The 12744-nt window shown below is 46.1% G+C and overlaps 1 protein-coding gene across 6 annotated transcripts in view; it reads right to left on the reverse strand.

Annotated features, from left to right (window-relative positions):
• Positions 1–12744, reverse strand: part of MMS19 (MMS19 homolog, cytosolic iron-sulfur assembly component) — a 41297-nt gene that overhangs the window by 4140 nt on the left and 24413 nt on the right. For 3 of the 6 annotated variants that reach the window (XM_063727096.1, XM_009245669.3, NM_001132163.2), the window contains 12 exon segments: positions 8310–8396; positions 7659–7733; positions 7185–7262; positions 6508–6646; positions 5792–5946; positions 5043–5121; positions 4316–4441; positions 4042–4123; positions 3600–3700; positions 3347–3496; positions 1397–1552; positions 132–231 (listed from right to left, as the gene is read on the reverse strand). In XM_063727096.1, the coding sequence (XP_063583166.1) occupies positions 132–231; positions 1397–1552; positions 3347–3496; positions 3600–3700; positions 4042–4123; positions 4316–4441; positions 5043–5121; positions 5792–5946; positions 6508–6646; positions 7185–7262; positions 7659–7733; positions 8310–8396 (1328 nt within the window). 6 annotated transcript variants of the gene reach the window in all.

The raw sequence follows: 12744 nt of genomic DNA on the forward strand, positions 1-12744 counted from the left end.
TTACAAGACAATTAACTGCACCACATTTACATATAGGTAAAAGGACAGCTGACAAGGCAGCTACCTGTTGCTTCTTCCCAAGAATGCTATCCTTCTCCCTGGGTTCAAGCCACATCCATGATTATACTTACTCAGGGCTCAGGTGGGTCGTAGCAGTGCCAATGACAGACACCATGGCAGCCAACACCTCATCCTCCAACAGTACTTTTCTCAGAACTGAGGGCTCCTTCTCTGCAAAACACACACGCACACAATCACAAGACCATGACGGGTTCAAGAAATGAATGATTGGGTTCTGTCAGTACCACTGACTCGGGGGCTTGACTCTAGCCACGACAGCAGTTCTTAATCTGGCCTCTGGTAGTGCTGTAGTCCTGAGAATTAGCAGGGCACCAGAAACAGGAGTGGTCTGACCTGGGGCCACAGAGCGCTCTTGAGAACTCTGCACAGTTCTTAGACTAGGCCAACAGTGGGAAAGAGGGATAGCTAAGATGAACATTCTTAACATAAGAAATAGAAATGTTGTCCCTGGTGTCCATGGAGATGCAAGGAAAAAAAAAATAGTAATGTTGGTCTCTGAAAAAATTAAAAACATGGATTTATCTTCATGGGTCCTTATTATTTATAGCAACTATCATACACTGAGTACTTCCTGTGTGGCAGGTACTATACACTATCTTATTTAATCCTTACCAACTACCCTGTGAAACAGTAATTTTTTTTTTTTTTTGAGACACGAACAGGATCTCGCTCTGTCACCCAGGCTCGAGTGCAGAGGCACAATCTTGCCTCACTGCAGCCTTGAACTCCTGGGCTCAGGTGATCCTCCCACCTCAGCCTCTTGAGCAGCTGGGACTATAGGTGTGCACCACTATGTCTGACTATTTGTAGAAACAGGGTCCCTTGTGTTGCCCAGGCTGGTCTCAAACTCTTGGACTCAAGTGATCCTCCCATCTTGGCCTCCTGAAGTGCTGGGATTACAGGTGTGAACCATGGCGCCAGCTTAGACGGTACTCTTTATCTTACAAGTGAGGAAATTGAAGCTTGGAAAGGCTGAATATCTTCACCTAAGTTAGCAAGTGGTAGAGTTGAGGATAAAACCCAACCAGGTGGGCTTGACTCCAGAGTCCAATTCTAAGTAAAGTAATCACATAGCACTTCAAGGGGAAAAGGTGTGCATTCTTTTGAATGTTGCTAACACTAGTGGATTTTGGTTCCTGCCATTGGTTAGGGTGGCACCCTTTGCTATGAAGTGAAATCTCACTCTGAGGACAAAGGATTCAAAATAAACCTGATGGTACAAAACACAGTACCACCAATACCCAGAGGGTGGTGCTGTTCAACACCAGCAGAGGGCAGAGTTCCCAAAAGCCAGGAAGGAGAGGTGGAAAGTTACCTGGCATAGAGGCCTGCACAGCCAAGGCAAGCAGGCAAGGTATAGCTGTCTGGTGGAAATACCAGCAGCTCTCAGGGTCCTGCTGACATTTTTCTGCCATCTGTTTGAGGCTCTGACAGACAGCAATAACGTCACTGGATTGTGCAACCATATTCCCTGTTGATGAGAAAGTGTTCTCTGTAAGGTTTGCTTAAAAGCACTTTCAGGTGTTTCCAATACACAGCAGATGAGAGGAATAAAGATGAGTGACTGAAGAGACCAAGAGTGCCTTATTAAAAAGCTGAGTCACTTTATTCTCCTGGCTGTTCTTTCTGATCTATTCAGACTTCATAGTTGAGACTTGCTCTGTCCCAGGCTCTGCAGCAGAAGCACTTGTATATATTCTCTCTTTATTTTTCATAACAACCTTAGAAGTATCATTTCCCTCACTCTATAGAGAAGGACATGGAGGCACAATGAAATAAATGATCAGTGGCTTTTCCAGGGTCACAGGAAGTGCAAAGTCAGGAATCAAGCCCAAGTTATAATCCAAGTCTAGTTATTCATTCTACTATGTAACAGCTGCTGGATCAACCATAGTAGGCCTGAACGTACCCACAGGGCAGGCTGCTGTCACTTTTGCATTGGAGCAGTGCTTCTCAAACTCAACGGTCTACGAGTTACCAGGGTACACTGTCAAAATGCAGATTCTGATCAGTGAGGGCCTGAGATTCTGCACTTCTAACAAGCTCCCAGATAACGCCCATGCTGCTGGTTAACAGACCATCTTTTGAGCACCACGGCCTTAGGGTGATGCCTCTCAATTCTGATCCCACATGAAAATTACCTAGGTACTTTTTTTTGGAGACAGGGCTTCACTCCTGTTGCCCAGGTCAGGCTGGAGTGCAACGGAGTGATCTCGGCTTGCTCCAACCTCTGCCTCCCGGGCTCAAAGTGATTCTCCTGCCTTTCTCCTGCCTTAGCCTCCCAAGTAGCTGGGACTACAGGTGCATGCCACTGCTCCTGGCTAATTTTTGTATTTTTTGTAGAGATGTGGTTTCGCCGTGTTGCACCGGCTGGTCAGGTCTCAAACTCTTGAGCTCAAGTGATCCATCAGCCTTGGCCTCCCAAAGTGCTGGGATTACAGGCGTGAGCCACCACACCCAGCCCGGCACTTTTTTTTTTTTTTTTTTTTTTGAGATGGAGTCTCACCCTGTTTGCCCAGGCTTGAGTGCAACGGCACGATCTTGGCTCACTGCAACCTCCGCCTCCCGGGTTCAAACGATTATCCTGCCTCAGCCTCCTGAGTAGCTGGGATTACAGGCGCCTGCCACCATGCCCAGATAATTTTTAGTAGAGACGGGATTGCACCATGTTGGCCAGGCTGGTCTCGAACTCCTGACCTTGTGATCCACCCGCCTTAGCCTCCCAAAGTGCTGGGATTATAGGCATGAGCCACTGCGCCCAACCGTTTTTTTCTTTTGAGTTTCACTCTGTCGCCCAGGCTGGCCAGGCTGGAGTGCAGTGGTGCAATCTCAGCTCACTGCAACCTCCGCCTTGCGGGTTCAAGAGATTCTCCTGCCTCAGCCTCCCCAGTAGCTTGGATTACAGGCGCATGCCACCATGCCCAGCTAATTTTTTGTATTTTTAGTAGAGACGGGGTTTCTCCATGTTGGCTAAGTTGCTCTCAAATTCGTGACCTCAAGTGATCTGCTGGCCTCGGCCTCCCAAAGTGCTGAGATTACAGGCATGAGCAGCGGCCCTGGCCGGGTACTCTTAATAGTACTGTTGCCCAAGTCCCATCCCTCCTCAGAGACTGATTCAGTTGGAGGCAGGCATCAGTATTTTTTTTTTTCTTTTAAAAGAGCTGATTCTGTTAACTCTTATGTATAGCTACAGCTAGAACCACTGCCTTAGAGACTACAGCTTCCCATTCAGCCCAGTCTGTTGGTGGTTATTCCTAGTAGTTACCTCTGTTCACCTGCCAGAGATGCTGCAGCAGCAGAGGCAGTGTCTCCTTGACGATGCTGGGATGTGTTGATACAGCTGACAAGGCTTGCAGACAGCACAGATGCCGGGAGCACTGGGTGGGCTCATCTCCTTTAGTCAAATTTGACTCCCCTGAAAGCAACCCATGAGATGAAGGTTCACTGTGTGATAGCAAGCACGAAGGTCCAAAGCCTTGCTGGGAAGGGATGGGCCACAGAGGATTAGAGACACATACCTACACGCAGCTCCTCAGCGAGCTTGGGTACGAGGTGGCTGCTGAAGGCCACAGGGTAGAGAGCAGCCAGGGTTCCTGATGCTTCCAGTGCTGCCATCCTGCTGGAGGCGCAGAGCAGATAAGCATTGGCTGAGCCTGGGCTCACAGCTCTCTTGCCTACGTCTGATATTAGGCAGATTCAGGAATGTGAGCTCCCAACACCTTGCTAAAGAGCAGAACTCAAGTACCTACACCACTGAGCTGGACATGGCTTCTTACAGCCTAAGAAGAGAGCAGTTCTACATCTCTCCAACTGGTTAGCAGCCAGTCTAACACAGAGCTCACCTCCCCTAAGGAGAGCCAAGGGTCAGAAGCACAGAGCCCTGGTCCTAGCTTGATCTGTTGCTGCCAATACAGAGGCAGGGAACAGCTTGCTCTATATCTCACTGCTTTAAATTCTCACCAACTCTGGGAATCCTCCTTCAGGAAGCTCAGTCTGTACAGGTGACCCACTGCCAGCTCCAAGTCCTCAGAAGATAGGAGATCTGTAGTTAGAAGGGAACATGAATCTCATCTTTCTTCCCCTGCAGCCATCACAACCCTTCCAAGCTCTTATTAGGAATCCCAAATCATCCAGAGTTGCAGTAAGAAGAGGATAGTAAGGCTGCTTTTCACCAAGGCAGCCTTACAAGAAAAGGACCAATATTTTCCTCTTCTCTCTTTCCCTTAAGATGTACCTGGCTGGGCACCCAAGACTGTGAGTGTACGGATGCCAACAAGCTGAAGCTGGGTGCTGGGGTCTGTTAGAGCCATGAATACCAGTGAGCACAGCTGGTCCTTGAAGCCATTCAGAGGCCTTTGATCTAGGGAGAGACAGAGGCCAGATTAGAAGGAAGACACTGCATTCCATATCCCTGACTAAGCTGTGATACACAGCCAACCTGGGGTAGATTTTTTTTTGAGACAAGGTCTCTGTTGCCCAGGCTGGAGTGCAGTGGTGCAGTCTCGGCTCACTGCAGCCTCTGCCTCCCAGGTTCAAGCTGTTCTCCTGCCTCAGCCTCCCGAGTAGCTGGAATTACAGGCATGTGCCAACAGGCCTGGCTAATTTTTGTATTTTTAGTAGAGACAGGGTTTCACCATATTGGCCAGGCTGGTCTAGAACTCCTGACCTCAAGTTTCCCGCCGGCCTTAGCCTACCGAAGTGCTGGGATTATAGGTGTGAGCCACCATGCCCCGCCTCCTGGGGCAGATTTAAAGAGCTTAATCCATTGGGTATCCAGGAAGCACACTGAGAAAAATAAACAGATCTCATCCATCTCATCTGTTAAGTGTTCTCTTGTGCTACAACCTCAGAACAGGACCACTGTTCTAGACTACTTTTCCACAGCACTCTTTGTCCTGCTATCCTTTATAGGCTGAAGTGTTCAACAGTCCCCAGAGCACTGCAATGGAAGGCAACCTCACCTTTGTCTTCATAGCTCCATTTCTGCTGCAGCTTCAAGAAACCCAGGAGCATTTCAAGGATTGTCCGCCGCTGGCTGCTCTGTAATGTTTCAAGGGGTACTGGAGTCAAAGAATATTTTAAAGGATTTCAATCCTGCTACTCTGGATGTAGGGAACATCCTTTCTTTCTTCCAAGAGATGGGGGTTTTGCTATGCCACAGCCAGGCTGGAATACAGTAGCATGATTATAGCTCACTGCAGCCCCGACCTCCTAGGTTCAAGTGATTCTCTCGCCTCAACCTCTTGAGTAGTTGGGACTACAGATGCGTGCCACCTTATCCAGCTAATAAAATTTTTTTTTTTTTTGTAGAGATGTGGTCTTGCCTTGTTGCCCAAGCTGGTCTTTAAATCCTAGCCTCAAGTGATTCTCCTGCCTTGGTCTCCTAAAGTGCTGGGATTACAGGCATGAACCAGCATGTCCTGCTTGGCTAATTAAAAAAAATTTTTTTTTTTTTTTAGAGACGGGATCTCACTTTGTTGCCCAGGCTGATCTTGAACTCCTGGCTTCAAGCAATCCTCCTGTCTTGGGAGAATGATCCTTTTATGCATGAGACAGGGAAAAAGTGAGTAAGGGAAGCAGCAGCAGCAGCTAATGGGAGCAAAACCCAACGTCTACTATGTTGGCCCAAGCTAAAACTTAGCTCACTCTCTGCGAAAGGGAACCTAGCACACAGGTCTCATCATTTCCCCCAAAGATTCTGCTCCCTTACCTGACTGTGCTTGTGGAACTGTTCCAGCAGTAAAGGCAGTACATTGCTGGTGACAGAGTCACAGGCCCGGGCAGATGCACCTGCAGCTGCCTGCAACAGCTTGGCACTAGGCCACACCAGTTTCATGTCCGGTTCACACAGGTGGTGCCTGCAGTCTAGAGAAGCAGCACATCACAGAGCTGGGGAGGAGGCCAAATGGTGCCTGACTCCCCTACAGTCCAAAGAGGTTGGAGACTGAGACCCATGACAGTTTGCAAGCAGTTAACACTCAAATTGTTTTCAATTCAAAGTAGGGCTGTCGCCCCCAAATCACCAAATATGTTGGGGCTAAACAATAAAGGTCACTGGCCCTTAAGGAATGTCATTTGTTTTTTTTTTTAAGAGATGAAGTTTTGCTCTTGTTGCCCAGGCTGGAGTGCAGTGGCGCAATCTCAGCTCACTGCAACCTCTGCCTTTTCAAGCGATTCTCCTGTCTCAGCCTCCCGAGTAGCTGGGATTACAGGTGTCCACCACCACGCCTGGCTAATTTTTCTATTTTTAGTAGAGACGAAGTTTCACCATGTTGGCCAGGCTGGTCTTTAACTCCTGACCTCAGGTGATCCACCCGCCTCGGCCTCTTAAAGTGCAGGGATTACAGGCGTGAGCCACCGCACCCAGGCAAGGAATGTCGTTTCTATTGTGCTCACTCCCCTTCCTGGCTGCCACGGCCCCATTACCCTGTAGAATGTTGCTAAGGAAGGAGTCAAGGAGGTCCTCAGCATCAGCCCTCAGCACAGAGCGAGACAAACACGCAGTCAGGGAGTGGAGGGCCGCCAGGCCCTCTGCCTCCACCCGCTCACTTGCCGTCTGGAACACCTGTCAGGGAGGGATCCCATGGCTACTGAGGTGAGCCTGCACCAGATGAGACCCCACCATCCACTGCCTATTTCCTTGTTGGAAAGGGGAGTGAGAACCTCTAGGACACAGAAATGGAAATTAACACCCCAACTGAGTGTCTTCTCAATTGGTGTGTTCTTACCAAGTCCTTAGTCACACTCAGGACAGAGACACATACTTTGAGAAACAGAAAGCCAACTCTGAGCAGTGGCTCTGCTCACCTTTCTACTCACCATGGTGCCAGAGGCACCATGGCCTGCACTCCTTGCCACAGAAGGACAAGAAGTGGGTAATGTGCAAAGGTGATCAGCTGCTCTTACCAAGCAGCTGACCGTCACATAGGGACTCTCTCTCTTGTCATTCAACTAGAATTATGTCCCCCTACTTGCCTCCTGAATAACCAGGCATTATACCTTGGCCCTGGGGATGACAGAGGGAAAAGGACAGGATGTATTATTTCCCCTCATGCCTGACAATTGAGAGTTAACAGTAGTGAGTTTATCTGAGTGACACTCACCTCTCTGCGGATAGAAGCCCAAAGGCTGGGGAGGAAGTCCTTCAGTTCCTTCTGTCCATACACAGCACAGCAAGCATTCTGCCAAGGAAACCGCTGCTATCAGTTATGTACACACTCAGACACCCTAGGATGTGCAGGTACCTCAGCATAATGGCACCTGAAGGAGCCCTGGTCTCAGCAGAAAAACCAGTTAAGATTTTTAACAGTCCTACTCAGGGAACAGAGAAGTAGGAGATAACCCTGGTTGATAAAATAGAAGCCTAAAGAGGGAGTCCTAGTCAGCCTTTCCTCAGTTACTATGGGATGGGACATGACAATATGCAGCTGGGGGCTTCAGGTCGACACAAAGGCCCAAATCCTGGGTATCCTCTTCTGAGGCCCATGAACTGTTCCCTGGCTATTCAAGAATCTATATCCTTTAGTACCCAACTTGTCAAAAGGTAGCTGGGTCCTGCAAGGAGAAAAATCACTCACCAGAGTCTGTAGAGAATCCAACTTGGCGCTCAGAACCTCAGAATCCACTTTTTCAATCAACAGGGGCAGCAGAAACTGTGGGACAGAAGGAAGATCTTAAGCCTGAGATGGGTGGTGTGTCAGTCACATCAAGGTCAACCATGTCCTTGCCATTAGTTCCCAAAAGCAGGTACTACATCAAGGAGCTGTACTCAAGTCAGGAGCTATGACTGTAAGCTAACCTTCCTGCCAAGCAGTGACCAGAGCCCCACTACCTCAAAAACAGGCAAGATGACAAAGTTACAGGATTTTAAAAGACAGCACCATATAGGGATTGGGTTTATTTATTTTATTTTTTTGTGTAGCGGGGACGAGGTCTCCCTATGTTGCCCAGGCTGGATTTGAACTCCTGGGTTTAAGTGATCCTTTCCACTCAGACTCCTCCCGAGTAGCTGGAACTATAGGTGTGTGCCACTGAATCCAGCTCTGGATTATGAAGAGATGGTAAAGTTTTCTACATCGAAGGTCTGAAGATACCTGCCACACAAGACACTTGCAGGGTGTCATGCCCTAAAATGTATACCAGATCTTTTTTTCTCCATGCTTTTACTGCTCTTTCTTCAGAGCCTTCTATGGGCAGAGGCTATATACCCTAACCTTGGCTAGACCCACCTCAGCGAATCGTGGTGTAGAAGCCAGCACAGCACGAAGACTCAGGATGAGGTCTTCTCTCTGGATACCATGGGGATCATTAGGTGGCTGGAAAAGGGAGAAGGGCTGTGGGTTTGTGTAACATTTCAGACCACCTTGAACACAGGCTCGAACCTGGTAACCCTGCAGAACAGGGTGATACTCATACCCAACAGGGAAGATAGTAAGATAATGAGGCCCCAGCAAGAAGACTTGCTTGATCTTAGGTATTCCTTGGGAACTTTTGTCTTTAGGCATTTTTTAAAATCTGATTACACATTTTCTATCATTTCACCACTCAGAAATAAGCATGCTTAACTTTCTGGTGTATTCCTTTCTTCTCTGATATATATTGTTACTATGTGCTAGTATATACTGTTTCCATATAAAATATATATATACTTAAAAATCATTTTGTACATGTGGTTTTTAAGTTTTTTAACTTAACACATTAAGAACATTTTTATGGTATTATTCTTTCATAGCATTAGTTTTAGTGGCTATGATTTCATTTTGTGGTTGTACCAGTTTATCTAAATAATTCCTTGTTGATGGACATTTCCATTTTTTTCACCCTTATAAAAAGCTGTAATTCTGAAAACAGAAAGCCTTGATGGTTTCTGTACCAAGACGACAGACTGAAAACATAAATCAGGTTTTCCTTTTCCTCTTTGCAAACTCCACCAAAAACATAGTAAAAGAAGGGATTTACTATTTTTTTTTTTTTTTTTTTGAGACAGATTCTCACTCTGTCACCCATGCTGGATTGCAGTGGCTTGATCCTGGCTCACTGCAACCTCCACCTCCTAGGTTCAAGTGATTCTCATGTCTCAGCCTCCCAAGCAGCTGGGGTTACAGGCGCGCCAACATACCCTGCTAATTTTTATATATTTTTTGTAGACATGGGGTTTCACCATGTTGGCCAGGCTGGTCTGGAACTCCTGACCTCGAATGATCCACCTGCCTCAGCCTCCCGAAGTGCTGGGATTACAGGCGTAAGCCAGCGAACCTGGCCTGTTTCTGTTTTCATGATTGGACTTTGGTAGAAAAGACAAAACTGTGGAATTCTCTTATAAAGTAACAAAAAGACAGAGGTACAAAATAGAAAACAAAAGGTCAGAAAATCAGAGGTCCAACAAAAGATTAATGAGAGTTCCAAAATGAACAGAGAAAAGAGAGGGGAAGAAATCATCAATTAAAGAATTCAAGAAAAATTTACAGGACTAATGGACACGAGTTACCAGATTGACAGGGCCTACTAAGTACCCAACACAGTGCATGAAATAGACCAATACTAAGGCACATCACTGTGAAGTTTCAATATATTGGGGTGAACCAAACATCAGTTTATAGAGAGGAAGAAAAAAATGGTAAATACAAAAGTTTATGAAACAGAAGAAATTCAGACTTCTCCACAGCAAATGAAAACTAGATAACTAGGCTTATTTATTTATTTGAGATGGAGTTTTGCTCGTTACACAAGCTGGAGTGCAATGGCACAACCCTGGCTCACTGCAGCCTCTGCCTCCAGGATTCAAGCGATTCTCCTGCCTGTCTCCCGAGTAGCTGGGATTACAGGCGCATGCCACCACGCCCGGCTAATTTTTTTGTATTTTTAGTAGAAATGGGGTTTCACCATGTTAGCCAGGCTGGTCTCGAACTCCTGACCTCAGGTGATCCGCCTGCCTTGGCCTTTCAAAGTGTTGAGATTACAGGCATGAGCCACCACGCCCAGCCAATAACTAGATTTAAATGTAGCAATGCCTTCAAAATCTTAGGAGAAAATAATTTCCTTTTTTTTTTTTTTTTTTGGTGACTGAGTCTGGCTCTGTCTTCCAGGCTGGAGTGCAGAGGCATGATCTTGGCTCAATGCAACCTCTGCCTCCCCAGCCCAAGCCATCCTCCCACCTCTACCTCCCGAGTAGCAGGGGCTACAGGCTCGACCACCACGCCCAGTTAATTTTTGTATTTCTTATAGACAAGGTTTTGCCATGGTGCCCGGGCTGGTCTTGAACTCCTGAGCTCAAGCAATCCACCTGCCTCAGCCTCCCAAAGTACTGGGATTACAAGCGTCAGTTACTGCACCTGGCCTCTTTCTCAGGTGCAATCATAGTGCACTACAGCCTCAAACTCCTGGCCTCAAGTGATTGTTCTGCCTCAGCCTCACAAGTAGCTGGGACTGCAGACATGTGCAACTGCATCCAGCTAGAATTCCCTCTTTATTTATTTATTTTTTTTGAGATGGAGTTTCACTCTTGTTGCCTAGGCTGGAGTGCAACGGCGTGATCTCAGCTCACTGTAACCTCCACCTCCCAGGTTCAAGCAATTCTCCTGCCTCAGCCTCCCAAGTAGCTGGGATTACAGGTGCCTGCTACCACGCCTAGCTAATTTTTGTATTTCTAGTAGAGACGGGATTCCACCATGTTGGTCAGGCTAGTCTCGAACTCCTGACCTCGAGTGATCCACCTGCCTCGGCCTCCTAAAGTGCTTAGATTACAGGTGTGAGCCACTGCGCCCAGCGTAGAATTTCTATTCTTGAATTACATGCCCGTACTGTCAAAAATGAGAGAAAAGACTGAAGACATTTTAGGCTTACAAATCTAAAAATTCTCACTTCTTCATACATTCTCTCAGGAAAATACTAAAGGAAGTACACCACCAAACTGAGGGGGTAAACCACAAAATGAGGAATATGTGAACTTAGGAAACAGGAGATCTGATCCAAGAAAAAGGATAAGGGAATCTAGGATGATGGTGAACGAAGATCCAATATCTACTCTGCATTAGGAGTAAAAATCAACCTGTTGACATTGTTTGGCTAAGAATGGTTTTAACATTTTTAATGTTTGAAACAAACCAAAAGAATATTTTGTGACAAGTGAAAATTATATGAAATTCAAAGTTTAGTGTTGATAACAAAAGTTTTATTGGGATATAGCTACTGTAGCTGTTCCTGTGTCTAAGGCTGTTTTTGTGCAGTAACAGCAGAGTTGAGAAGACCATATGACCCACAAAGCTACTGTCTGGCCTTTTATAGAAAAAGTTGGCCAGGCATGGTGGCTTATGCCTGTAATCTCAACACTTTGGGAAGTCGAGGCAGGTGGATGGCTTGAGCCCAGGAATTCAAGACCAGCCTGGGCAACATGGCAAAATCCTGTCTCTACAGAAAAATACAATTAGTCGGGAGTAGTGTCGTGTGCCTATGGTTCCAGCTACTCGGGAGGCAGGGGTGGGAGGATCACCAGAGTACCAGAGTCCAGGGTGGTGGAGGCTGCAGTGAGCTGTGATGGTGCCACTACACTCCAGCCTGCCTCAAAAAAAAAAAAAAAAAAGGAAAGAAAAAGTTTGCCAACGTCTTCTTAGAGTGAGCATATAAGCATAGTGAAGAAACTGAACCTTAAACTCATCAGATCCACTATGATGGCACACAATACTGATTTGTGGCTGGATATGTGGCTCACACGTGTAATCCCAGCACTTTGGGAGGCCGAGGCAGGTAGATCAGTTGAGGTGAGGAGTTCGAGACCAACCTGGACAACATGGCAAAACCCCATCTCTACTAAAAAATATTAAAAAAAAATTAGTCGGGCATGGTGGCACGTACTGTAATCCCAGCTATTCAGGTGGCTGAGGCACAACAATCACTTGAACCCCAGAGGCAGGGGTTGCAGTGAGCAAGGATTGTGTTACTGCACTCCAGCCTGGGCAACAGAGTGAGACCCTGTCTGAAAAACAAAACAAAACAGAACAGAACCAACAACAATAAAAACCCTGATTTGTAAGACAATAAAGAATATTTGTAACTCAAATAGTTACACTAAAGCCAAGTGCCTCTGTTTTAATTAATATCTTGATAAGAGCTTTCTGTTTCTGATAGACTGCAGTGCAGAACAACATACAAAAATCTGCTTGAATGAGAGAAACCTTCCTAATATTATCTATAAGTTTATTTTGCCTAGATTGTCTCTGTGAAAATAAACAGCTGTGAACAGTGATTGTTTCTAATGGGAAAATGGACAGTAGCAGTAAAGGGGTATGAAAGAAGTTTAATTATCTACCCTTTAAATGCTGAATCATGCTCATTGTATAACCTTTCAAAAAAACGGATGAAATACTGTTCCTCTCCCCCAAATTATAAATGCACATATTCTTTGACCTAGCAATTTCTTTTACGAATTTATTCTATCATTATATCCATATGTGTGAAAGTTGTAGCACTGCTCATAACAGCAAAAGATTAGCAACAATCCACAGAGGACTAGTGAAATTAATTCGTTATTTCTGGCCAAAGGAATATTATGCAGCCATAAAGAATGAAAGAGCTAACTTATATACTGACATGGAACACTCTCCAAGACATAGTGTTCAGTGAAAAAAGCAAAGTACAGGAGAAGTGTGTGTGTGTGTGCACGTGCCC

Source organism: Pongo abelii, chromosome 8, assembly GCF_028885655.2.
Source record: "Pongo abelii isolate AG06213 chromosome 8, NHGRI_mPonAbe1-v2.0_pri, whole genome shotgun sequence".
In the NCBI taxonomy this organism is placed as follows: Eukaryota; Metazoa; Chordata; class Mammalia; order Primates; family Hominidae; genus Pongo; species Pongo abelii.